This window comes from Phyllobates terribilis, unplaced genomic scaffold (genome assembly GCF_046119375.1).
Source record: "Phyllobates terribilis strain yellow unplaced genomic scaffold, ASM4611937v1 Scaffold_11__3_contigs__length_659146591, whole genome shotgun sequence".
Classification (NCBI taxonomy): domain Eukaryota; kingdom Metazoa; phylum Chordata; class Amphibia; order Anura; family Dendrobatidae; genus Phyllobates; species Phyllobates terribilis.
In genome coordinates this window covers 196,169,851-196,197,611 of record NW_027362771.1, presented here as the reverse complement: position 1 = coordinate 196,197,611, position 27,761 = coordinate 196,169,851, and the positions used below count along the sequence as shown (strand labels likewise).

At 47.1% G+C, this 27,761-nt stretch overlaps 1 protein-coding gene across 18 annotated transcripts in view; it reads left to right on the top strand.

Moving 5' to 3' along the window:
* Positions 1-27,761, top strand: part of FOXP2 (forkhead box P2) — a 314,333-nt gene that overhangs the window by 227,965 nt on the left and 58,607 nt on the right. For 17 of the 18 annotated variants that reach the window (XM_073651932.1, XM_073651943.1, XM_073651942.1 and 14 more), the window contains 4 exons: positions 1,185-1,386; positions 1,632-1,708; positions 1,841-1,942; positions 4,329-4,450. In XM_073651932.1, the coding sequence (XP_073508033.1) occupies positions 1,185-1,386; positions 1,632-1,708; positions 1,841-1,942; positions 4,329-4,450 (503 nt within the window). Of the gene's footprint in view, positions 1-1,184; positions 1,387-1,631; positions 1,709-1,840; positions 1,943-4,328; positions 4,455-27,761 lie in introns of those variants that run through there. The other variant, XM_073651948.1, reaches the window with a different exon arrangement.

The window sequence follows — 27,761 nt, the reverse complement described above, 5'->3', positions numbered from 1 at the left end:
CAAATCTCTCCACTGACTAAATGTGTAAAACAAATCCACAAAGAAAGATCAATCAATGCTGTACACACCATTTCTCCCTATTAAAAATATGTTTGTCTCAGAAAGAATGTTTGGGATTTAAAAGGGCAGGTGTTGCTAAATTCCATACTGTCGCAGATGATTTTTTTTTATGTTCAGGTGAAAGGCTAATACATGGTGCAGGCAAATAATTATTACAAGTATGAAGCTAGATATTTTAACACTTCATGTTATGGAGAAGCAGGAAGGGTTAAGTAGGGCTATGAATCAAATTACCAGCACATTATGTCTGATGAATAGCATTGGAATTATAGTTGTAATCATTGCAAGTGTTTCACTACTACTAAGTTTTGCTAATTGGATGCTATTTATGGCCAGAGAGGTGTGGTAGAGGTGATGATTTTTTTTTTGTTATAATGAGGTATAGTGGTTCTCTATGGGCATAAGTGGAGGGCACATTTTAGAACAGATTGCATATATTCACACCTATTTTCCTTTTCTCTATTCTGACACCCACTTTCCAGGGTATATCAGCAATAAGTGACACTGTAATCACAAATTGAAAATGATCCTTCCAGAGGAATTGGCAAACTTGACATTTCATTATATTTGTTAACACATGCCACAAATGATTGTTAGTGAGGAAATACCATTTCCCTCTCCCCATCTCCAATCAGATTTAATTTGAAAAATTTCAGCCTCCCCCGGCTAATTTGCAATTAAGACAATTTTGTTTGAATATGTAGTAATGTCATTACCATTCCACCAAATTAGCAAGGAGACTAAAGGTCAGTGTAAGATTTTCCAGCTGGTTGGAGCTTCTCATCTGAGATTTAGGACTATGAACAAACACTATGGCAGGGTTGGAATATGAACTTATCGAAGGTCTTTTAGTCTTGATTTTTTTTTATACATTTTGCTAGATTCTCAGGTTAAATTATATTTTTCACTAGAAGAAAGACAATGACTCAATGATACATAATAATTGGCCGATGTCCTCATTAGATAAAGTCTCATTACATTTTGTAACTAGTCTTGTTAGGTGATAATTGTTTCCAATAAGATCCTTCTTTTTATGCATTATTTGCATGCAGTGGAAATATGAGACTTTTTTTATTTGTTTTTTGACCTAGTGTACTAATTTGTCTCATTTATGTGTTTTTCAGCTTAACCTGGTGTCTAGTGTCACCATGTCTAAAAACATGTTAGACACATCCCCTCAGAGCTTACCTCAAACCCCGACCACTCCCACCGCCCCCATCACTCCACTTACCCAGGGACCCTCCGTTATTACACCCGGCAGTGTACCCAATGTTGGGGCTATTCGAAGAAGACATTCTGACAAATACAACATTCCTATGTCCTCAGGTAGCGTTATCATTGCTTTGTGGTAAATATGGATATGTATATGAACCAATTTCATCTTATTCTTTGCTGATCTCAGATTAAAATAATAGTAAAGTTATCACGTCTTTTGCCCATGTCAAGAAAGTGTTGCTCTGCGAAAGTCTTAGCTTTTACATAGAGCATATGTTATATATGACACTATGTACATTTGACCTTCTTTTTATTATGCATTTTGACTAACAATTCTCAATTTTTAATCTTTATAGAAATCGCCCCAAACTACGAGTTTTATAAAAACGCAGATGTCCGTCCTCCATTCACATATGCAACTCTCATAAGGCAGGTAGGTCTGAGGAAATTGAACTTTTATTAGATGAGCATGCATTAATAGCTCAAGATGTGACAGTGACACAATTGACATCTGGTCTAGTTAGTAAGTCTTTTTAATGTCACTATGCATCTTGTCTCATTTCAGGCTATCATGGAATCATCTGACAGGCAGTTAACACTTAATGAAATTTACAGCTGGTTTACACGGACGTTTGCTTACTTCAGGCGTAATGCAGCAACTTGGAAGGTAACTACTTTCAAGCGGCTTTAGATGGCTCACATACTGCTTGCTGATAGCACAAGGACCATTTATTTCCATGACATAAGCAGATTAGTATCTGCGTCCCCTCTTTTTAACCTGCCTCTTGAATGGAATGAATTCTCTCTCTCAAAATGACAAGTGAAAGAATAATTTTGCCTCTGATATCGTTTTCTAATTTGGTGCAATTAATAGCAGAGGCTTGGCAGAGAAATGAGGGCCTGACACACTAATTACAGTGTGAGCACTCAATCATCAACACCTTTGTTAGTCGCACTATATTACTTTTTCTCTTGCATATTATTGGCTAATTAGTTTGAAAAATGTCTGTTTGCCTTGTGCAACAAATGGAAGCTGTAGGTTTTGTCTTGGTCGGTGCCTTTTGTACACATCATAGCTCATCATACAGACCGAATGTGCCACGTAGTGAGGACCAAGGCTACTCAGCTGGAACTAAAAAGAAAGTAAAGTGAATATTATCCTGTCAGGCCATAAATGCAGTTTATTTACTTAGACAAAAGGGTTCATCCATATCCCTGTCCAAACAACCTCATTGTCTGCTTCCTACCGGGTGCTAAAAAATGTTACTTGTGTGCATCTATTTCTGCTGGAGAGCAATGTCTGGGAAGATAAGGGTACTCAGCACAGTCTAAGTGAACTGTTTTATTTTCATTTCAAAAAGCAGTCAGAAACATCAATTAGCCACAAGCCATTTCATACAAAAGGGGAGAATGTTTGTAGCTGAGGAGAACAGAGGCGGCAAAGCACTCATCAGCATACTAAGAATTTTCAACTGTGAGATATGCTAAAGTGAATTAATTTGGATTTAAAATGCAAATGAATCTGGCAGGCGATTACAGATATATGGGTGTGAAAGGTTTAGAACGCTTTTCATTTACAGAATGTTTAGAAGTTATTAGCCGTTGTGTGCAGCGGCCATATGATGCAATTGTTTTATTTACACACTGCTAACCGATAGAGTGCAAAATAACCCCACTAACCGGCCACAGAACCTACTTAACCACTCTTTCAATAAGTAATATTTATGTTGAAGATTTGCATTTTCTTTTGTTACTCATTAGAGATTGTACAGAATTTTCTGTCATTTGATTTACTGAAAGAAATTTAAAAAGAAATGAAAGGTGATTTAATATCTTAGCTCGGTCTCATCTTCACAGCTCGGGGATCCAGCAAAACTCATTCTGAACAGCTTATTAGTTCTAACTATATCGCATGCATAATAAAACTGCTCATTTGCTCATTAATATTAAAATTATCATATTCCGAGCCATGGGCATTAAGATCAATCAAATCCTTGGATTTCAGGTCAGATGCTAGATCTGCTTATGCTTTTTTTTTTTTTTTTTTCCCTTTTTTTTTTTTTAAAGATTTCTCCTCTCTTAAAGCAAGCCAGAAGCTTGTCTTTGTGCAAATAAAAAGAAATCTTTATCAAAATTACTTTGTTTTATATGCTGGAAATAAGAATTAGGTCATTACCGAATTGACTTGATGGTACACTGTAGAAGAATCCGAATAAAAATATGTCAGATTAACAGTCGCCTTGCTCAAGCGTGCTTCAACTGTATTTAACCCCTTCGTCGTAGAACATTTATTCGCACTGATGTTTCGCTCCATAAATGAGGATAAGAAACTAATGTACCACCAATATTAACTATTAGCCTAAATTCACCGATGTCCCAAATTGAAAATCAAACGCTATGAAAGGTAAAAAAGAAAAGATAGAAAAGCTATTTTTTGAACAAAAGTTAATATACATGTTAATGGATGCAATGAAAGCATGGCTATAATGATTAGTCTGTATGGCTCACATATCATTCAGATGAACCAGTAGTCAGAAAGCATTAAACTGTAACTAGAAAATGACATCTAATAACACTGAATAAACAAACTCTGTCATTTCATTATTGTGGGATGAAAAGAATGCCTTTGAGCTTATTTGCATAAAGCTTTGTGCAAAATTAACACTTGTCACTGTAGCCTTTTTAGCATGTTAATACCTCAAGCAGGACTGGTTCCTTTGGACATTTCATCTGTCCCCGAGTGCTTGATCAGGGACAGAGCTGAGCTGACCTAATTGTTCTGGCATTTTCAAAGATACTGTAATTTGTACAGATATTGCAATTTAGACCAGCTCACTGAAAGGAAGGTTCTGACATAGCTATTATTAAAATAGCTTGAAAGGTTCATATAACAGAGTTCAAGTCTTTCTTTTTTTAAAGGTCTGTTCATGTTATAACAAAACTAAAATGTCTATTTTTAATTCACATCATCTCAATGAATAAACTATCTGCGGACGATTTCACCCATGGACTTTTCTTTTTTTTTTTCTTTTTCTATTATATATCTTATTTAGAATGCTGTACGTCACAATCTCAGCCTGCACAAATGTTTTGTGCGAGTGGAAAATGTTAAAGGGGCGGTATGGACAGTAGATGAAGCGGAATATCAGAAAAGGAGGTCACAAAAAATCACTGGGTAGGTTTTTCGATTATACTTGTGCTGTGTGATATATGCCATAATGTAGCGATGAACTCGGGTGGGGGTATCCACGTAGTGTAAATGAACAGTGGGCGCTGTACATTGTGATCTTAAGATCAGCAATGACCTAATGGGTTAATGGCAATAAATAGACTGTCTTCTGAGCTGTAAGCATCGCTACAGACAGATCATTTGAGATTTTACTACCAAAAATACAATTTAGATTTTTTTTCATTATTTAATACATGCACATTTACCAGCAGATTTAGTAACTGTAAAAAATTAAATGAGTACACCTTTTTTTTCGGGATTATTCAAGTGTTGAATTTTGGCTGAGTTTTTGCCACAGAAAAAATGCAGCATTTTACAGCACCAGCAAAGTATGAATATACTTCAATGAGTATATTTCTAAAATCTCATGCACATGCTGCTTATTTTTTCATTTCAGATTTGAACGTTCAGGCTACGTTCCCACGACAAACGTTTGGTGCAGTTTATACCTCGGTATTTGTAAGCTAAAGCCAGGAATGGCTTACATATCCTGACTTTTCCTCTCCTGGTTTTGGCTTACAAATACTGAGGTAAAATACTCACCAAATACTCAACGTGTGAACACGACCTTAGGCTACATGTGATCGTGGCCTTAAGGTCCCAGCAAAGAGGATAGGATTTATTGAAATCTCATGCCATTGTGCTTTTTTTTACTCAGTGTAAATTGACCAGCTGTTCGTGTTTCAAATCCCCAGCTTGTCAATTTCTCTTGTGGATTTTTCCCATAAACTTGCATTAGGTGTGGAAAATCCGCAAGTAAAAAACGCACATGTATTTTTAGTGTGTTTCCTCAGCAGAAACTAATCAAAACACATGTAATCTGCCCCTAAATCTGCCCCTAAATATGTCAATAAAGTTTTATCAAAGCCAAATACCAGGAAGTATCCAAAATAAAGTAGCTTTATTTAAAGCTTGACATACCAAAAAGAGACAAGAAGCGCAAAGTCAAAAACGTGATAAAAACACGTAAAAAAAATGCACACAAAAACGCTAAGAAAAAAACTCAAGTAACCTAATTTAAATAATAGGGGCAGAAACAGTATAAGAATTCTGAAGTGTTGAAAACGCACCAAAAGCTCATTGTGGTAATGGAGCCTCAAAGAAATTTTTCAAATTTGCAACATGTCAATTATTTCAGCATTTACCGTATTTTTCAGACCATAAGACACACCTTTTTCCTCCAAAATTTTGGAGGAAAATGGGGGGTGCGTCTTATAGTCCGAATGTTGGGGGGGTGTATATTTATTTGGGGTGTGGAGGTATCGGTGGAGGTGCGGGGCACAGGAGGCAGCAGCCACCCGCTGCAGCCTACACTGTCCCCGCTGCTAAAGAAAATGAATATTCACTGCTCCCCACGCCCATGAGTCGTGGGGAGCACTGAATATTCATGCTCCTTAATAGCGGTGTGCCAGCTTTGAAGGAGAATGAAGTCACTGCTCCCCGCGCACACAGTCCCGGCGTGGGGAGCAGTGACTTCCGGCAGCTGATCTCTCCTTGTGAGCCGCGCATGGTAGTGACATCATGCGTGGCTCACATGGAGAGATCAGTGCAGGCAGACCAGACGTAACGCTGGAGGAGAGAGGAGAGATGAGTATGAGTGTTTATTTTTTTAATGTGCAGCCTGATGGGGATTAGGGGGATCATGCATACTAGGACAGGGATGAGGGGTGCCATGCCTTACAGGACAGGGATGATAGGTGCCATGCATACCAGGATTGGGGATGAGGGGTGCCATGCATATCAGGATAGGTATAAGGGGTGCCATACATACCAGGATAAGGATAAGGGGTGCCATGCATACCAGGATGGAGGGATGCTAGGATGGGGACCACATATAAAAGGAAGGGGGGCGGCATATATACCAGGATGGGGGATATTGTCAGAATTGGGGGACATTATCCCTATACCAGTGTCATCAGAAGACCCTCTCCCCCTTAAAAGTGCATCATGACCACATTTTTTGCTTAAATTTTTATTTTTTTATTTTCCTCCTCTAAAACCTAGGTGCGTCTTATGGTCCGGTGCGTCTTATAGTCCGAAAAATACGGTAATCACTAAAGTTGACAAATCCCCGGGCCCGGATGGGATACGGCTGCGAGTACTGCAGGAATTAAGTAAAGTCATAGATAGACCATTATTTTTAATCTTTAAAGATTCCATAATAACAGGGTCTGTACCACAGGACTGGCGTATAGCAAATGTGGTGCCAATATTCAAAAAGGGGACAAAAAACGAACTTGGAAATTATAGGCCAGTAAGCTTAACCTCTACTGTGGGTAAAATCCTGGAGGGTTTCCTAAGACATGCTATACTAGAGTATCTGAAGAAGGAATAACCTCATGAGCCAATATCAACATGGGTTTACAGGGACGGTTCCTGTCAGACTAATCTGATCAGCTTTTATGAAGAGGTAAGTTCCGGACTGGACCAAGGAAATGCAGTGGATGTTGTGTATATGGACTTTTCAAAAGCTTTTGATACGGTTCCACGCTAAAGGTTGATACATAAAATGAGAACAATGGTGATAGGGGAAAATATATGTAAGTAGGTTAAGAACTGGCTCAGTGATAGGAAACAAAGTGTGGTTATTAATGGAACACACTCAGACTTGGTCTCAGTTAACAGTGGGGTACCACAGGGGTCAGTATTGGGCCCGCTTCTTTTTAACATATTTATTAATGACCTTGTAGGGGGCATACAATATTTACAGATGACACTAAACTCTGCAGGGTAATCAATACAGAGGAGGACAATTTTATATTACAGGAGGATCTTTGTAAACTAGAAGCTTGGGCTGATAAATGGCAAATGAGCTTTAATGGGGATAAATGTAAGCTTTAATGGGGATAAATGCACTTGGGCAGAGGAAATAAAATGTATAATTATATGCTTAATTGTAAATCACTGGGCAAAACTGTAACTGAAAAAGACCTGGGTGTATTGGTGGACGACAAGCTCATGTTTGGTGGCCAGTGTCAGGCAGCTGCTGCGAAGGCAAATATAATAATGGGATGCATTAAAAGAGGCATAGATGCTCATGAGGAGAACATAATTTTACCTATATACAAGTCACTAGTGTGACCACACTTAGAATACTGTGTACAGTTCTGGTCTCCGGTGTATAAGAAAGACATAGCTGAACTAGAGCGGGTGCAGAGAAGAGCGACCAAGGTTATTAGAGGACTGCAATACCAAGACAGGTTATTACCTTTCTACTTATCTTTTTACTCTGAGACCTGAGACGGGGACAAGGGGGCATCTTCTACGTCTGGAGGAAAAAAGGTTTAATCATAATCACAGACGTGGATTCTTTACTGTAAGGCTATGTGTCCATGATACAGAAATGCTCAGGATTTTTTCCTGAGCATTTCTGCATCTACCTGGCAGAAAAAACCGCATGCGGATTGAACATGTGTTTTCCTGCCAGGGACATGCGGAAGTGAAGCGTTCTTCACTTGCATTTCCACATGCGGGTTGACAAGCGCTTTCCAAGTGATTTTAGCATCACTTGGAAAGTGCTTGTCAACTTGGTCACACTATATAAATCCATGCAAACGGCATGGATTTATATACTGTGACCTAAAGAATGATTAAAAATAAAAAATAATATCTATACTTTCCTTCCGATGGCCCCCGCAGTCTTGATTCCCTCCGTCCCGGCTTCCGGCAGTGGTAGACTGAAGGACCTGCTGACGTCAGCGTCGCGTGACCCGTCACATGTCCTTCATTCCATCGCGAACTGCCAGCAAGCAAGGAGGAGCGCATCGGGGGCTGCCAGAAGGTAAGTATATATTTATTTTTTATTTTATTCTTTTTTTTTTTTTACAGTTTTCTATGGTACCCAGGTCTGGAGGAGAGTCTCCTCTCCCCTAGACCTGGGTACCATCCGCACTTTAGAACGCATGGAATGCGCATCTATATATACAGTGATGCGTAATCCATGCGATCTAATGCAAGTCAATGGCGGCGAAAACGCAGCGCTTCCGCAAAATAATTGGTAGTGCTGCGTTTTTTTCTGCAATGATAATCCGCAGCGGAAATTTCCGCAGCATGTGCACAGCACATGCGGATTATCATTGGAGAACATGGCAGGCCTTCTACTATGCATTTTTTAAGCATTTCTGCAGCGTTTTTGCACTGCGGAAACGCTTAAAAAACGCATTGTGGGCACACAGCCTAAGAGCAGTGAGACTATGGAACTCTCTGCCGCATGATGTTGTAATGAGTGATTCACTACTAAAATTTAAGAAGGGCATGGATGCCTTTCTTGAAAAGTATAATATTACAGGTTGTATACACTAGGATCCTTGATAGGGCTTTGATCCAGGGAACTAGTCTGATTGTCGTATGGAGTCGGGAAGGAATTTTTTTCCCCAATGTGGAGCTTGGTGTTTGCCACTAGTGTTGAGCCACCCCCGTAGTGTTCGAGTTCGGTTCGGTTCGTCGAACACCCGTGTGTTCGCCGAACTGTTCGTCGAACTGTTCTTCGAACACCTTCGAACACCGTTAAAACCAATGGCAGGCAAACAAAAACACATAGAAACACATAGAAAACACATTCAAAGGTGTCCAAAAGCTGACAAACTGCTCAGAAGACACAACTAACACATGGAAAAGTGACAAGTACATATAGTCATGCGAAAAGAAAAGAGGTGGAGGAGTAAAAGGAGGGGGAGACACAGATATAGGCATGTCATGCCCTTCTAAAATCCAAAAAGTGAGAAGCCGAGACGGCCAGTCCGCTCCTGCCCGTGCCACCTCCGTGTCGCCGGGTTTGTGCCAGAGCCGCGGTGAACCCTGACGGCCAGCCCCCCTCTCCCAATACTGGTGCCTGTCCGCTGGTGGGTCGAGAGAGCCCCCCTGTGGTGGAGGCAGCTCTAAGCTTTTTAATTTAAATTGTCCCTCTAATTTGAATGAATACACTTTAAATCCATTTACAAGGATCTATTGGAGGGCAAGTCTCATGCCAGCAGCCGCGTAATTCCAGCTCCAGTAGCGTCCACTAAAGCTGCTGCAGTTAAAAAGCTTTTATAAGGATCGAGCTCGGCTGTCCACCGCAAGGCATCCTAGTGCCAGTCCCAGCCCCTATGCCTTGGGGTGCCTCCTGATGCTCTTCACTAAGTATCCCGTGGTCCCGAAGCATTTCCTTTGAAAAAATTAAGTGTCCAAACTACAGGTGGTGTAGCTTGCTTAACAGCCGGGATAATCCGCTGACTAGCAGACACTGCTACTAGGCACAAAGTATTTCCTGGGCTACATGCAGTTAAAAATTTGTAAGTAGATACTCTCGTTGGATGCTGAGAAAGCATTCCATAGAGTCTCCTGGCACGCCATATATGATTCTCTTAAAAAGCTTGGGGTAGGGGTCTAGGGGACCCTTTTATAGCCAAAATCACGGCCCTGTATCACAATACGTCACCTAGGCTGAAGATAAATGGAACTGTAGCACCGAGGGCTCGGTTGCTACAGACGTATTGCACCTCACCCAGAGGTGTGATATCTCACTCTCAGATAAGGATGGAGTGTGGATCAGGACCCGACACCTGCATGCATTACACCACATTGCCGTGGGGCAGGGCGACCAATATGCCCCTGAGATGGGCACGACAGTCCCTGTCCCTGGCTGGAGTGGGGGGAGGGAACACTGAGGAAGGGGAACCCTGCAGTGCAGGAGCAGGGAGGAAGCAGTTCCTGGGTGCATTGAGAAGGGAGTATAAAAGGTGGGCACCATCTTAGTTCAGTGCAGAGAAGTCTGAGCAGAAGTGGCAGGGAGCAGGGGCTCTGCATGAGCTCTGCTCCGGAGGCGGGCCTAGTAACAGAGGCCCAGGCCTGCAAGAGGGAGAAGGAAGGAAGAGGAGCGGAGAAGGCTCCAGGAACGAGGAATGAAGGGATCCCAGGGGTGCGGACGGGCGAGTCGCCACCGCACGCCCGAATCCACCTGCGTGGAGGGGTCAGGCCAAAGGGGGAGACCGGTCCCCGAACTAGTGGAGGCAGGAAACGACCCTCAGCTAGAAACCGGAGGCTCTGACATTTTATGTGGCGCAGCCCCTTGCTCCACCCGCTAGGAAGGCACCACATAGGGTCAGGGAAACTGGCGCCAAGTTTACCAAGAGGAGGCCCGAGGCAGCCGGACAGAAGTGTTGGTAAGAAAGGCCAGACAAAGGACACACAAAGGGGGTCCTGTGAAGCGCTCCAAAGTTATCTGGGAGTTGTCTGAGCCCCTCACCTGGTGAGCACAGTACGACGTGGGCAGCCGTTACCTGCAGACGTGGTCTGGATAATAAGAACTGTGAGTAAAGGCCCTGAACTGCATCACTGACTCCGTGTCGTTACTGCTGCTGCCCTGCACCATCACCCCCATCCTCCGCATACACTGCCCTGAGGCTATACTCCTCCCGTGGGGAGTTATGCTACGCTCTGCTGCACCCACAACACCAGCCTTAGCGGTCTGCCCTGTAGCGGCGGTTCACTCTGACCGCAATCCACGGGTGGCGTAGTCGGACATTTAAACATCAAAACCACATAAATAGTTCCGCCACTGGTTTGACCGCCCTGAGCCACGGAACCGGATCGCCGCCACGAAGACTACAACCACCAGCATCCACCAAAAAGGGTCCGGCTCCGGGTGTCCCAAGGCCCAGGGGGTGCGTCAGAACATTTTCATCACCTTTCACAATCACCAATGGGACAAGGCAGGGATGTCCTCTGTCCCCTCTCTTATACATCCTAGTGACGGAGCACCTGCTCTCATCAATTCGCCATAACCCCAATATTAGGTGGATTGAGGTGGGAGGCACCGAGTACAAGTGCTCTCTATTTGCTGATGATGTCCTAGTATATATCACTCAATCACATATATCCATCCCTGCTGTTATGGCTGAAATAGATCACTTTGTTACATGGTAAAATTTTAAAATCAATGCAGCGAAGTCTGAGGCCCTCGATGTCTCCCTCCCTAAATCCATATAGGATTCCATCCAGTCAAACTTTCCCTTTGCCTGGCCCTCACAGGGTATCAAATACTTAGGAATTCCTATTCATAGAGACCTCTCCCATCTATGTTATCTTAATTTTGGGCCCTTTATTGAACAATTCCATACAGACCACGGTTGGCAAGTTGGAACTGTGAGATTCACTACGTGCACCACTGGTATTTTGTGGAAAAGCACATGTAAGATTCTGCAACAGTCTCCGCTGATACTCCTGCATGCGTGCATCCCTTTCTATGGCAGGAATAATTTCTGCAAATTTACTTTTGTACCGGGTGTGATGAAAGCCGGCCGGTGGGTGCAGCTCTCTGGCGCCCCCTTACCTCTCAGGTCAGTCAAGGTACTGCACCTAGAGAAAGTAGTGCCAGGAAGCTGCAACCAGCGCAGGGAACACGGTAGTGTGTTATCCCTTCAACGTCACTAAACCGTAACGTCACTACACAGCACAACTCGCTAGCGCCCTCTTAGCCTCAGGTCAGTCAAGGAACTGCACCTAGGATAAGCGGTCGCCAGGGAGACTGTCCTGTAACCTACTGGGTATCGGGGCCCTCTGTAGTGAGGGCGGTATATATATCTTCCTTGGCCGCGCCAGGAATATATATATCTGAACCTCCGACCGTCACTACCAGCCTTCCCCAATCCCCAGTTGGTATGCTGCCACCAGTCCCTATTTTAGATATACGATATACAACTAAATATACACAGGTATAAGGTCAGGCTAAACTATACAACAATGGAATACAACACACAGAATCACCACAGCATATCAGTTACCGGTTTCTTGATTTTCTTGTGACGCAGGGAGAGGATTCTGCGGTCGCAGGCACGGTTCTTTGTTACAGGCTGAGGCCTACCACCGCATGGTCAAACTGCTCCTCCCCTTGGTGGCCTCAGCTGGTGCTCAGATGTTCAGCACACCACTCTTGGGTCAAAAACTGACTTGTCTCTTGTCTGTCCTGCTATCTTACCTGCCCCGTCCCGCCCACTGCTGGTGAGGTCAGCTGGCTCAGTCTCCACCCTCAGGTCTAACTTCGATCAGAAGCCCAAATTCTATGGAACCCAATAACTTCTTCTGGGATGGTCTCATGATACCCCCAGGGGTTCCCATGGATTCGGGCCGCCGTAACCGACCTTTTGATATCAATTATGATACCATACGGTCCTCAGGAATGGCTCCGCGCTATATCTTGGCTTCCAGAGCACGTACAAACGTCTACCGCGGAGGCTTGTGTGCGCAATGGCTCCGGGACGCCGTGATATTTTTTTATTGGCCCATCCCATGCAACATGCGTGTACTTTTCATGTTTCTATATCTTATGCCTCCATGCTTGTGACAGACAAAGAAACTAGTCCTATGGGACAAATGGTCAGGTACAGATAGACGAAGCACCCCCCCCTGCTGGCTGTGTTTCCTCTCGAAGTCTTTGAAGCTCCTAGCATTCAAGTGTTAAGTAGGCTTCTTATCTTACAGGAGCCTGGATGGGGGGAAACTATCTAGTTGACGTTTTAACAGAAGGTCCCAAGGGTGGGGGCTGCTGAAGTGTGGCCATCCCTGGATATGATTTATCATTACCAAGATGGCGGCTACAGGTTCATCACACCTCCCCCTATACGAGGGCGCGAGGGGGTAGCACATTCCTGTGTTCCCCCGTGCGTCCTTCTGCACCCTCCCCTTGCCGGGATAACCCGTCAGCGTTACCGTGGTCACGGCCTCTTCTGTGGCGAATGGAGAAGTGGTACTGCTGGAGAGCGAGGCTCCAGCGTAGCAACCTGCCATTCGACCCAGAGACCGTGTGTAACCAGCTGAGGGGGTTGTGGTCCGTCTCCACGGTGAAATGGCTCCCGTACAAGTAGGGCTGCAGACGCTGCAGGGCCCATACAATTGCCAGGCATTCTTTTTCCACCGTGGAGTAAGCCACCTCCCGGGGCAGTAGCTTCCTGCTCAGGTACAAGACAGGATGTTCCTGGCCTGTCGTGTTGACCTGACTTAGCACAGCACCGAGGCCAAAGTCACTGGCGTCGGTCTGTACCACAAACGGCCGGGCGAAGTCGGCAGCTTGCAGTACAGGGGAGCTACTTAGGGCGGCTTTGAGTGCCCCGAAAGCTGTCTCGCAGGCGACTGTCCAGTCGACTGCGACGGGCAGCTTCTTCTTGGTGAGGTCCGTCAGGGGCTTGGCCAGGGTGCTATAGTGTGGGACGAACCTCCTATAGTACCCAGCGGTCCCCAAGAAGGACATCACCTGCTTTTTGGTCCTAGGAGTGGGCCAGGATGCGATGACATCCACTTTCCCAGGTTCTGGCTTCAGAACCCCCCCGCCTACCCGGTGACCCAGGTAGAGGACCTCACTCATGCCCAGCTGGCACTTTTCTGGCTTGATGGTCAAGCCTGCCCGGTGGATCCGACCGAGCACCTGCCGCAGGTGCTCTAGGTGATCCTCCCAAGTGGGACTGAAGACTGCAATATCGTCCAAGTACGCAGCCGCGTACCCTTCAAGTCCCTCAAGCAGCGTATTGACCATCCGTTGAAAAGTGGCAGGGGCATTCTTCATGCCGAATGGCATCACTGTGGACTCGTACAGTCCAAAAGGGGTGATAAAGGCAGAGCGTTCCCTTGCCGCGGGGGTCAGAGGAATCTGCCAGTACCCCCGGCTCAGATCCATGATGGTCAGGTACTTAGCCCCGGCCATCCGATCGAGCAGGTCATCGATGCGTGGTATGGGGAACGCATCGGTGGCCGTTACAGCGTTGAGCCCCCGGTAGTCCACGCAGAACCGTGTAGTTCGGTCCTTCTTTGGTACGAGGACTACAGGCGAGGCCCACGCGCTGCTGGATGCCTGGATCACCCCCAGCTTCAGCATCTCGTCTATCTCTTGGCGCATGTTTCCCTGCACCTCGAAAGAGACCCGATATGCTGAACGCCGGATCGGCGGGTGATCGCCAGTGTCCACGTCGTGGACAGCCATCTCAGTCCTTCCGGGCAGGCTGCTGAACAGCCCCCGGAAGGGGTGCAGGGTGGTCCCCAGCTGGGACCGTTGGTCCTCCGTGAGCTGGTGGCCAACCCCCACATCCTCGATGGACCCACCCGCCTTGGCTTGGGTGAGCAGATCCAGGAGGGTTTCTACCTCTCCTTCCTCGGGAAGGTTGCACACTGGGTGGGCAGTCGCTTCCCGCTCATGATGAGCCTTCATCATGTTCACGTGGAAGGCCTTCCTCCTTCCACGGGCGTGATCCAGGGTGACCAGATAGGTGACGGCATTGAGTTTCTGGTGCACGAAGTAGGGACCTTCCCAGGCTGCCTGAAGCTTGTTCTGTGGTACGGGGACCAGTACCCACACGTTTTGACCCACCTGGTAGGTCCTCTCACAAGCATTCTGGTCGTACCACCGCTTCTGGTCGGCCTGGGCCTGGGCCATATTGTCCTGCACCAGCTTTGCCAAGGCCATCATCCTGTCCCGGTGGCGCACGACATACTCGATGACCGACACCTCGGGGGTGGCCAAATCCCCTTCCCATGCTTCCTTCACCAGAGCCAGGGGGCCCCGTACCCGTCGCCCGTACAGGAGCTCAAAGGGGGAGAACCCCGTTGAGGCCTGCGGAACCTCCCGGTAAGCAAATAGGAGGTGTGGGAGGTAACGCTCCCAGTCTCTCCCGTGGGAGTCGACCAACATCTTAAGCATCTGCTTTAAGGTGCCATTGAACCGCTCACACAGGCCATTAGTCTGTGGGTGATACGGGCTGGCCACCAGATGTTGCACCTGCATTTGCTTACAGAGGGACTCCATCAGCCGCGACATGAACTGGGTCCCTCGGTCGGTGAGCATTTCTTGGGGGAAACCCACTCTGGAGAAGATCTCCAGTAAGGCGGTAGCCACCTTGTCGGCCCGAATGGACGACAAAGCTACCGCTTCCGGGTACCGGGTGGCATAGTCCACTACTGTGAGTATGAAGCATTTCCCGGAGTGGCTGGGAGTGGACAGAGGTCCAATAAGATCCACAGCGACCCTCGAGAAAGGCTCTTCGATGATTGGCAGAGTTACCAGTGGGGCTTTGGGGCGCGGCCCCGCCTTCCCCACCCTCTGACAGGTGTCACACGAACGGCAGTAGGCACCCACCGCGGCTCCCATCCCAGGCCAGTAGAAATGCTGAGCTATCCTGGCCTTGGTTTTAGCGATCCCTAGGTGTCCGGCCATCGGAATCTCGTGTGCGATCCGCAACAATTCCGCCCTGAACGGATAGGGTACCACTAACTGTCGGTCCCTGGGCCACGCCTCCGGTGAACCCTGCTGGACCGTTACCCGGTACAGCCGTCCCTGGTCCCAGACCACACGCTCGCAGTCTGACTCCATGGGAGGCTGTGCCGCCTGTTCCTTGAGAGCTTTCAGGCTGTCGTCTGCTTCCAACGCAGCCTGAAATTCCTGACTTGATGTGGCCAGAATCGACGAAACTGCCACATCCTCCGTCAGCCCCTCCGGGCATGTCACCTGGCCGCTGTCTGACCCGGCAGACACTTGGTCAGAAGTGGGGAAGCCGTCGGACCTCTGCAAGGCTCCTTGGGCTCCGGCGCTCCCACTCCTGGTGACAGCGGCTATGACCGCTGTGACCGTGGGTAGTGCCCGCTTCCCCTCTGTTTCTGACCAAGCCGCCCGATCAGGCAGGCTTCCTAGGCCTTTGGACATCTCGGATGTGGGGAACTCCTGCCCTGGGGTCTTACCTGGCGGCTCCTCTCTTGGGACACCCCCACCCCCCATGGCCTGTTCCTCCCCCTGCAGTGGGCCTATACTCAGCAGCCTGGATACCCCTGGGAGCCCTACACTGCCGGTAGCTGCCCCCCTCTCCATCCCTGAGCTTCCCTCTACAGAATCCTGCCCGCCCCCTCCCTCACCGGAGGACAAGAGGTCACGGCACGCCGGCTGAGCACCTCTGCGGGCATCCCCACACTCCCCACCTGCTTTCACTAACCCTGTTTGTGTTGTGTCTGTGCAGGTGTTACCCTCAGGTTTCACTCCCTCCTCCTCAGCAGGACGCACACTACATACAACATGGTTGGCATTAGCAGCAGACAAATCAATACACTCTTGGGGGGCCGAACTTGGGGGTTCAGAGGGTACATACTGCGATACTAGACGCCCCAAGTCGGTCCCTAATAAAACATTTGCGGGAATATTTGGCGTTACTCCCACCTCCCGCATCCCCCTTCCGGCACCCCAGTCCAAATACACCATGGCAACGGGAAGTGCCGGCTCCACGCCTCCAACCCCGGAGACGGAAAGAGTCTTTCCTGGTACCAAGTCCTGGGGGGACACCACCTCAGGCCGTACCAGTGTTCGTTCAGCGCCCGTGTCCCGCAGTCCCATGACCGCAGAACGGCCTATGGTGACGGGTTGGATGTTGTCCAGGGACCTACCACCACCCCCTCCCACACACAAAACATTGGGCGCTCTCTGGGAATGGGATGGGGTCTTTTGGCGCTGGGGACACTCAGCCCTAAAGTGTCCTGGTTTGTTGCATAGATGACAACGTCTTACGTCTGGTCCTTGCCTGGAGAGGGCAACAGGGGGATACACCCCTTGTGTTCTAGGGGCCGGGGAAACAGGGGCATGACTGGGCTTACCCCCTCTCCAGGTGCTGCTGGCAGACTTCTTCAGCTCAGGCGCCCTGTTATTGGCATACTCGTCTGCCAGGGCGGCTGTAGCAGAAGCCCCTGTTGGTTTTCGGTCACGGAGGAACTGTCGGAGGTCCTCTGGGCAGTTCCACAAGAACTGCTCCGTGACGAACAGTTCCTGGACCTCCTGGCGGGTAGTAAGCGCTAGACCCGAGGTCCAGTGCTCTGCGGCTCTCAACAGCGCCCGCATATGATCGGTCCAGGTGTCCTTGGGGCCACGCAGCAGGCTCCGGAACTTCTGGCGGTACGACTCGGGAGTGAGGTTGTACTGCCGGATCAGGGCCCGCTTGATGCAGTCGTAGTTCTGTACCTCCCCGGCAGGTAAGTCCCCCAAGGCATCCAGGGACTTACCCCTCAAACGGGGGGTCAGGTATCTGGCCCACTGATCCCGGGCCAGATGGTGCTGAAGACAGGTCCGTTCAAATGCCACCAGAAAGGAGTCCAGGTCCCCATCCTTCTCCAGTAGAGGGAAGTCCTCAGCTCGGACTTTGGACGACTTGGTCTCCTGATGGGTTGGTTGCTCTAGCGGAAGCCCCCGCTGGGCCAGGTCCAGTTGGTGCTGGCGCTCCGCAGCTCGCTCTGCACGCTCCGCAACCTCCCGGCGCTCTGCAGCTTCACGCTCCGCAGCCCGCTCCGCAGCCCGCTCCGCAGCCCGCTCTGCACGCTCCTCCTCCGCTGCCTTCTCTGATGCTGCCAGGAGGGTTTTGTAGACGGCATCGCCATGAGACTGGAGACTTGCCATAGCCGCTTGTAAAAGGGCTTGTGATCTGGACAGGCTGGGCTGGGTAGGTGGTGGGCAGCCCACTGCGGGACCGTATACTGGGGACTGGCTCCCTGAGGTGCCCGGGCTGGACTCCTCCTCGCCATGAGTAACAATGTCCTCCCCTCCTGCCACACGGACCGTAGCATTAGCCTCTTGCAGGGTCTTGCTCCTGGTGCCGTCTGCCATCTTGGTAACCGACACCGCTGCAACCCTGAGTTTGCACACACCTTGTTATACTTTTAGCCTGACCGTCTAACGTTGGGCTGACCTTAAGACTCCAGCAGTGGAAGTTACCACTGGCAGTCTTTAGTGCCTGGGAGTAGGGGTCCCACAACACTATTATTCTGCAATCCCACCGCTCTGCCACCAATGTGATGAAAGCCGGCCGGTGGGTGCAGCTCTCTGGCGCCCCCTTACCTCTCAGGTCAGTCAAGGTACTGCACCTAGAGAAAGTAGTGCCAGGAAGCTGCAACCAGCGCAGGGAACACGGTAGTGTGTTATCCCTTCAACGTCACTAAACCGTAACGTCACTACACAGCACAACTCGCTAGCGCCCTCTTAGCCTTAGGTCAGTCAAGGAACTGCACCTAGGATAAGCGGTCGCCAGGGAGACTGTCCTGTAACCTACTGGGTATCGGGGCCCTCTGTAGTGAGGGCGGTATATATATCTTCCTTGGCCGCGCCAGGAATATATATATCTGAACCTCCGACCGTCACTACCAGCCTTCCCCAATCCCCAGTTGGTATGCTGCCACCAGTCCCTATTTTAGATATAGGCCCATTCACGGACTGGGCGTATATCTAAAATAGGGACTGGTGGCAGCATACCAACTGGGGATTGGGGAAGGCTGGTAGTGACGGTCGGAGGTTCAGATATATATATTCCTGGCGCGGCCAAGGAAGATATATATACCGCCCTCACTACAGAGGGCCCCGATACCCAGTAGGTTACAGGACAGTCTCCCTGGCGACCGCTTATCCTAGGTGCAGTTCCTTGACTGACCTAAGGCTAAGAGGGCGCTAGCGAGTTGTGCTGTGTAGTGACGTTACGGTTTAGTGACGTTGAAGGGATAACACACTACCGTGTTCCCTGCGCTGGTTGCAGCTTCCTGGCACTACTTTCTCTAGGTGCAGTACCTTGACTGACCTGAGAGGTAAGGGGGCGCCAGAGAGCTGCACCCACCGGCCGGCTTTCATCACACCGGGGATCTAACAGTGTGGCAACCCAGTAGTCAGGATTATTTCTAATTCTCACAATTCGAGGGTCATGTTGCAGGTAGTGCAGCAAGAAGGCACTCATGTGTGTTGCGCATCCAGGAGCACCAAGTCCCTGTTGTGTTGGTGGCGAGGTAACAATCATGCTTTCTTCCTCTGTCCTCTCCCCCCAACCTCGCACAACAGAAATGTGATCAAGGTCTCCCTCATCTGATGAGTCTTCCATCAGTTCGTCCTCCACTTCTTCCTGGGCTCCTGCACCTTCCTCACTAGTTTGGCTGCTACCATGCGCCCTGGTAAAATCATCTCCCCCACCCTCACATGCCTGCCGCCCTGGTGCTGCCGACCGTCTGGACCTTGCAGATGTTAGCCCTTCCGCATACAACTCCTCCTCCTCTACTTCCTCCACCTCCTCTTGTGCCACCACCTGACTCCGAATTCTGTTTAACATGTGCTCCAGCATGTAAATCACCGGAATAGTCATGCTGATAATGGCATCGTCAGCACTAAACATCTTCGTCGCCATTTCAAAACTGTGCAGAAGGGTGCATAGGTCCCTGATCTGAGACCACTCCTCCAGCGTGATTTGCCCCACCTCTGAATCTCGTTGGCCCAGGCTATACGTCAGAACGTATTGCACCAGGGCTTGTCGGTGCTGCCACAGTCGCTGCAACATGTGCAGAGTTGAATTCCACCGGGTAGGCACATCGCATTTTAGCCGGTGAAGTGGCAGGCCCAACGACTTCTGTAGAGATGTAAGTCGCTGAGCTGCGGGATGCGAACGGCGGAAGTGAGCACACAGCGACCGTGCCCTCTGCAGAAGGCCATCTAGTCTGGGATAGTGGGCTAAAAATTGCTGGACAACCAGGTTCAACACGTGAGCCATACAAGGCACGTGTGTGACATTGCCCCGGCGAAGGGCCGCACCCAGGTTTGCAGCATTGTCGCACACGGCCTTCCCTGGTTTCAGGTCCAGTGGAGACAACCATTCATGAAATTGGTTCTCCAGAGCTGACCACAACTCCTCAGCTGTGTGACTCACATTTCCCAGACATTTCAATGTAAAAACCGCCTGATGACGTTGAGCCCTACTGCCAGCATAGTAAGGAGGTGTGCAGGATCCCTTCTGCGCAGTTAGAAAGCTTGTGGCATGACCAGACAGGCTTTGGGTGCAGGTGGAAGACCGAGAGGAGGTTGAGGAGGCAGAAGCAGTGGAGGAAAAATGACATAAAGAGGATTGACGCACAACTCGTGGGGACGGCAAGACTTGGACAGCAGCCCCTTGTCCTGCTGTCACCATAGTTACCCAGTGCCCAGTCAGCGACATGTAACGCCCCTGTCCATGCCTACTCGTCCAAGTGTCTCTGGTGAAATGCACCCTGTCACACACAGAGTTTCTCAAAGAAGCGGTGATGTTGTGTGCGACATGCTGGTGGAGCGCAGGCACACCTTTCTTTGAGAAGTAGTGCCGACTGGGCATCTGGTACTGGGGCACTGCGACGGACATAAGGTCTCGAAAATCCTCTGTGTCCACCAGGCGGAAAGGCAGCATTTCTGTAGCCAAGAGCTTGCAGATGGTGAAATTCAACCTCTTAGCTTTCTCATGGCTAGGAGGAAATGGTCTTTTACTTGTCCACATCTGAGGGACCGAGGGCTGGCTATTGTGCTTAGACGGGGTTGATAAGGGTGTCCCCGGCAAACTGCCGGTCTGTGAGGAAGATGCAGGCGGACATGTTAGGTTGCCTTGATCCAAAGGTGGTGCTATCGATGTCGGACAGCGCTCAAGACCAGCTGGTGTTACCACCTCCAAAGAAAATGACCTGCCAATCACGCTGGCTGTTGCGGGTAAAGAGGTGGCAGGTCTGCGCCCCAAAACAGGTGTGACTGCTGTCCCCCCAGTCACAGAGGATGAAGAGGCCGCGGATGCACAAGATATGGCAGACGGTGGTTGGCCCGGCCGGCTAGACCGCATTGTAGCACACTGAGCTTCCCACTGCAACTTATGCTTCATGTCCATGTGCCGGTTCATGCATGAAGTACTCAAACTATGTATTTTTTGGCCTCTACTTAGCTTTTGCTGACAAATGTTACAGATAACACGAGTTGGGTCATCTTTATCGATCTGAAAAAATGCCCAGGCTATGCAAGGCTTAGCACCCATGCGACCTGAAGAGCCACCACGACTTGTGGTGAGAGGCAGAGTTGTGTTTGAGGATGCAGTTGTTGACGTGCTTCCAGTACTAAGTCTCTGTCCAGGAAGGCGCAACCTGACCTCGTCGTCACTAGCATCTTCCTCCACCTCCTCTGCTGACCTCATCTCTTGGCTGACTGTGGGTTGACAGTAAGTGGGATCTCCGACCTCATCATCATCACCCTGTGCGTTATCACACCCGTCGTCCTCAGAGCCAACCTGTTCCTGCCCTGACCAAAAACTAAAGTTGTCGCTCCAATCAGGTATTTGAGTCTTATCATCGTCTTCCTCATTGTCTCCACCAACAGGAGTTACAGTTTGGGAATGAGGGTCTACATTATGGTCAGAACCTTCTGCGTCTGGTCCTGGATCCGACTCATAAAGATTCTGGGCATCAGTGCAGATCATTTTCTCGTCTGGATTCACAGAAGCGCTGGAGTCGACCTCTGATTCCCAGGCTATAGTATGAGTAAACAGCTCTGCAGACTCAACCATCTGTTCTACCTCATACTCAGACGGGCAGCTGGAGATTTGGGAGCTGTGAGGAAGCAAGTGCGATTTGGGTGACACCTTTGAGGACTGGAGTATTTGTGATGTTGAAGTTGATGTGGAGGAGAGCCCACTTAAAGGAGCACTTGATATCCGTTGAAGCACCTGCTGTTTTTGTGCCTCATCTGGAATTTGTAGCGATTGGCGTGGCCGTAAGAAAGGGATCTTATCACATTGTCCGCTAAAAGAAGTAGACATTTTAGTTTGGCTGGAAGATGGTCTTTCTTCTGCACCTACCCCACGGACACAACCTTTTTTCCCCTTCCCAACACGCCTATTCCCCTTTCCACCAGCAGCAGGTCTTTTTCCACTCATTTTGGTGGTTAACTAATTCACAACTCTGGAGTTGTTTGCACAAAAAAACAATGGATGGTAACCGAGCAGAGCTGAGTGGCCAAACTGTGGTATTAGGCCAAAACTATTGACTGGGTTAGATGCAGAAAAAAATTATTTTTAATTTGCAACCTGATGGAGGTCAGTATAGATGGACTAATAGACCAAGTCCCACACACCGCTAGAAGCCCAAATATTTTTTCAGAGCTAGATGCAGAAAATTTTTTTATTCAATTTGCAACCTGATGGTCTATTAGTCCATCTATACTGACCTCCATCAGGTTGCAAATTGAATAAAAAAATTTTCTGCATCTAGCTCTGAAAAAATATTTGGGCTTCTAGCAGTGTGTGGGACTTGGTCTATTAGTCCATCAATACTGACCTCCATCAGGTTGCAAATTAAAAATAATTTTTTTCTGCATCTAGCTCTGAAAAAATATTTGGGCTTCTAGCAGTGTGTGGGACTTGGTCTATTAGTCCATCTATACTGACCTCCAAGTCCCACACACTGCTAGAAGCCCAAATATTTTTTCAGAGCTAGATGCAGAAAAAAATTATTTTTAATTTGCAACCTGATGGAGGTCAGTATTGATGGACTAATAGACCAAGTCCCACACACTGCTAGAAGCCCAAATATTTTTTCAGAGCTAGATGCAGAAAAAAATTATTTTTAATTTGCAACCTGATGGAGGTCAGTATAGATGGACTAATAGAACAAGTCCCACACGCTGCTAGAAGCCCAAATATTTTTTCAGAGATAAATGAAGAAAAAAATTATTTTTAATTTGCAACCTGATGGAGGTCAGTATAGATGGACTAATAGACCAAGTCCCACACACTGCTAGAAGCCCAAATATTTTTTCAGAGCTAGATGCAGAAAAAAATTATTTTTAATTTGCAACCTGATGGAGGTCAGTATAGATGGACTAATAGACCAAGTCCCACACACCGCTAGAAGCCCAAATATTATTTCAGAGCTAGATGCAGAAAAAAATTATATTCAATTTGCAACCTGCTGGAGGTCAGTATAGAAGGACTAATAGAACAAGTCCCACACACTGCTAGAAGCCCAAATATTTTTTCAGCGCTAAATGAAGAAAAAAATTATTTTTAATTTGCAACCTGATGGAGGTCAGTATAGATGGACTAATAGACCAAGTCCCACACACTGCTAGAAGCCCAAATATTTTTTCAGAGCTAGATGCAGAAAAAAATTATATTCAGTTTGCAACCTGATGGAGGTCAGTATAGATGGACTAATAGAATGATGCTATGCCCAAAAGATTTTACTTCACTAGGTGCAGTAAAAAAATTGGTATTCTATACACAGGTGGTATATCTTGCAACACAGATAGGCTACTCCACTGACTAACACACTCTGCAATAGGCCAAAAAGGATTAGCTTTGCTAGATTCAGCCAAATGCTGTGAAAAAAACTTGCACAGCACTGGCACAGACCTGCCTGGCAAAAACTGATAGGAACTGATGTAACCTAGTCCTGAAAAGGACTCCAATTACAATTAGTCTTTACTCCCACAATCTATCTATTTAAGAGCACAGACCTGCCTGATAAAAGTCGTAGGAAATGCTGTAACCTAGCCCTTAAAAGGACTGCAATCACAACTATTCCCTACTCCCAAGCTATCTGTATATTTGTGCGAAAATTGGCTTGAAATTAACAAGGTATAGCGCACACAGCAACAGCGGTGCCGTCTAACACGCAGCTGCAGCAGTGAGAAAATGGTGGCGACGGGGAAAATGGCTTGGTTTTATAGGGCAAGGACATGTGACATACACTGCCAATCACACATGCCCTTGCTTGTGTGAAAAAAAGCACTTCGCTCCGTGTGTGCGCTGCTGATAGGCTGACAGATTGCACCTCCCCACTGCAAATGCGGGAAAGAGAAAAAAAAATGGAGATCTTCATTGTTCCTGCAGAGATCCATCCCCTGCCCCTCCCCCCGCCCCGCTGTACACTCAAACTGCGTATTAACATTAATTTTCATCATTACTGAGAAAAAATCCAGTTATGATTTTGGTGCACGAACAGTTATCGAACATAACCTCGAACAGCCGAATTTTTCTCAAATTGTTCGTGTTCGCCGACCGGCTCGAACACCGCCCAAAACAGCTCGAATTTGAGATTGGCGAACAGTTCGAGTAGAACAACGCTCATCTCTATTTGCCACATGTTTTTTTTTTTACCTTCCTCTGGATCAACATGTTAGGCTATGGGTTGAACTAGATGGATTCAGTCTTCCTTCAACCTTAAAAACTATATTACTATATTACTATGTTATTTTTGCTGCATTGTTCACCCATTCAAGTGAATAGTGAAAAAAGGCTGCTAAAAATGCATAAAAAATGCGCATATTTTAGCCAGCGATTTTCCTGCCAACACTCTGTTTTTTAGGCCATGTCCCCACTATCAGTATTTGGTCAGTATTTGGTTAGTATTTTTTCTCAGGAGTGGGAGCCAAAACCAGGAGTGGGTGATAAATGCAGAATTGGTGACTTGTTTCTATTATACCTTTTCTCTGATTGTTCCTCACCTGGTTGTGAATCTCACTCCTGAGAAAAAAAACTGACCGAATACTGACCAAATACTGATAAGGGGCCGTGACCTTAAGGTACCGTCACACTTAGCGACGCTACAGCGATCCCGACAACGATACGACCTGGCAGGGATCGTTGTTACGTCGCTATATGGTCGCTGGTGAGATGTCAAACAGTCAGAACTTCCCAATGACGCAGCAACGATACGGCGACCCGTAGCGACCAGTTTAACGATGTCGACGGTCGCTGGGACCCTGTCACATAGCAGCTAGTCTGACGATTCAGACCTCGATGAGGGACGACTTCTCAGTTCTGAGTTGCCAACGAGGTCGTTGGTAAGGTGTCAAACACACCGATGCATGCTACCCAGCGGAACCTCAACGATCAAAAAATGTTCCAGGCCATTTCGACACGACCAGCGATCTCACAGCAGGGGCCTGGTCGCTGCTACGTGTCAAACGTAGCGAGATCGCTACTGAGGTCGCTGTTGCGTCACAAAACTTGTGACTCAGCAGCGATCTCGCTAGCGATCTCGCTTAGTCTGACTGGGGCTTAACAGTAGAAAGCTTGCTGCAAATACTAAACATGTGAATACACCCTTAGGCTGTGTGCCCACGATGCGTTTTTTAAGCGTTTCCGCAGCGGCAAGTCCGCTGCAGAAACGCTTAAAAAACACTTGGTAGAAGGTCTGCCATGGTCCCCAATGATAATCCGCATGTGCTGTGCACATGCTGCGGAAATTTCCGCTGCGAATTATCAATGCAGAAAAAAACGCAGCACTACCAATTAGTTTGCGGAAGAGCTGCGTTTTCGCCACCATTGACTTGCATTGGAACGCATGTAATCCGCATCACTGAATCTGTATATGTGGATTACATGCGTTTCAATGTGCGGATGGTACCCGGTTCTGGAGAAGAGGAGACTCTTCTCCAGACCCGGGTACCATAGTACCTGTAAAAAAAAAAGAATAAAATAAAAAATAAACATTATACTTACCTTCTGATGGCCTCCGGTGTCTTTGTCCTTGCTTGCCGGCAGATCGTAGTGGACTCAAGGACCTGCTATGACGTCATTTAGTCATGTGACGGGTCACGCGACCACTGATGTCGACAGGTCTTTTCAGTGTACCGCGAGCTGCCGGCAAGTATATATTTTTTATTTTTTACCATTCTTTCAGTCACACTATATAAATCCATGCCTGTTGCATGGATTTATATAGTGTGACCAAGTTGACAAGCACTTTCCAAGTGATGCTAAAATCGCTTGGAAAGCGCTTGACAACCCACATGCGGAAATGCATGTGAAGAATGCTTCACTTCCGCTTGTCCCTGGCAGGAAAAACGCATGTACAATCCGCATGTACAATCCGCATGCGTTTTTTCTGCCAGGGAGATGCAGAAACGCTCAGGAAAAATCCGGAGCATTTGTGCATCATGGGCACATAGCCTTAATGTATAGCCTGACACACAGACTGTCACTTTGCATGTTATTATCCACAGAATATATATTTTTTACATTTATTTTAGCCCCCAATAAAATTTGCAATGCAAGTAGAAAACATCTTTTCATTTAGATGGATAGAGGACTTGGAAAAGATATCTCCCTCTTTCTAGTAATATTTAATGTCATTTCCATTATATTTTCATATATTGGTAAATGATGTTATCTATTATATCCTTGGATTTAAAATCCTATGTACTTTGTAACATTTGTGTCTGTGATCTTTTATACATTCAATGAAAAGGGAATTTGATAGGGATTGTTGATCCCTATAGCACAGACATCTCAGCCAAGACAATGTGGGAATATGTATGTAGATGCAAAGTGCACCAGTGCTTAGAGAACAATAAGACCTATCATCCTCTGGGCCCTTAGCAACATTTGAAGTTGTGATGCCCATAAAGAGTTAAGATAGTTGACTCTTGCTGAGATCTCTCATGTCAGGTGCACTTTAAATAAGTACACAGTGAAAGCTATTTTCTGTTCACCGAAGTATTGCTTTATTAAGTGCCATCTCCTCACATCTATAGCTTGGCTATTGGCCTTAAAAGTGATGAATTGTCTGCAGACATAAAATGACTAATACAGCAAGCACATTGTCATACCTGGGTAGGTCGCTGCATGTCTGCTGTGTACAATGTACAGTCTAACTACACACAGATGTTAAAGGTATACACACCTCATAAAGGTAGGCAATAGATCTGCTAAAACACATACAGTACATACAAGTGAACACTTGTATACAGGGTGGATGTGTCCTTAAACGATCCTTTACCCACTATTTAACAGATGTATTTTCCATTAGAAGAACTTCAGATATTTCAGCAGACATAGGTACAATATTTGATTTTGTTTTCCATAGAAAGGCCCAATAAGCTAAAGTTCCCATGATGCTGTGCAAAAAAAGAAATCTCATGCCCACTGTGCTTTTTTTGATCTGCGTAAACTGAGCTTCGGTGCGTATTTGAAATCTGTGACATGTCAATTTTTCTTACTGCTATGCTGAGTTTCATGTGCAGATTTTTCCATAGACTTGCATTAGATGCGGAAAATCTGCAGGTAAAAAATGCAGATGCATTTTTAGTGTATTTCCAATGTGGAAAAGCATCAAAAATGCATGTAATCCGTACATGACTGTATCAATAAAGTCAGACTCAAATATCAGGTATTATCAAAAACAAAGCTTTATTTAAAACATGACACACCAAAAAGAGACAAAAAAAATGCAATTAGAACTCATGTAAACTCACTGAAAAACGCAATGAAAACATGGAAGTAGCTTAATTTACAAAATAGGTACAGAAAATCTGCAACATCAAAAACTCACCACAAATTCAGTGTGAAAGCATAGTGTAAGGTTAAAAAGGTAGTCCCATCTCCAAGATCCTATCCCTATATGTGGTAGGTGTGATAATAATAATATTAGCAAATACCTCCAATTAGAAATGTAGTATAGTTTTTCTGATTCGCTATCTCTCTTTCCTCCTGTGCAGACATTG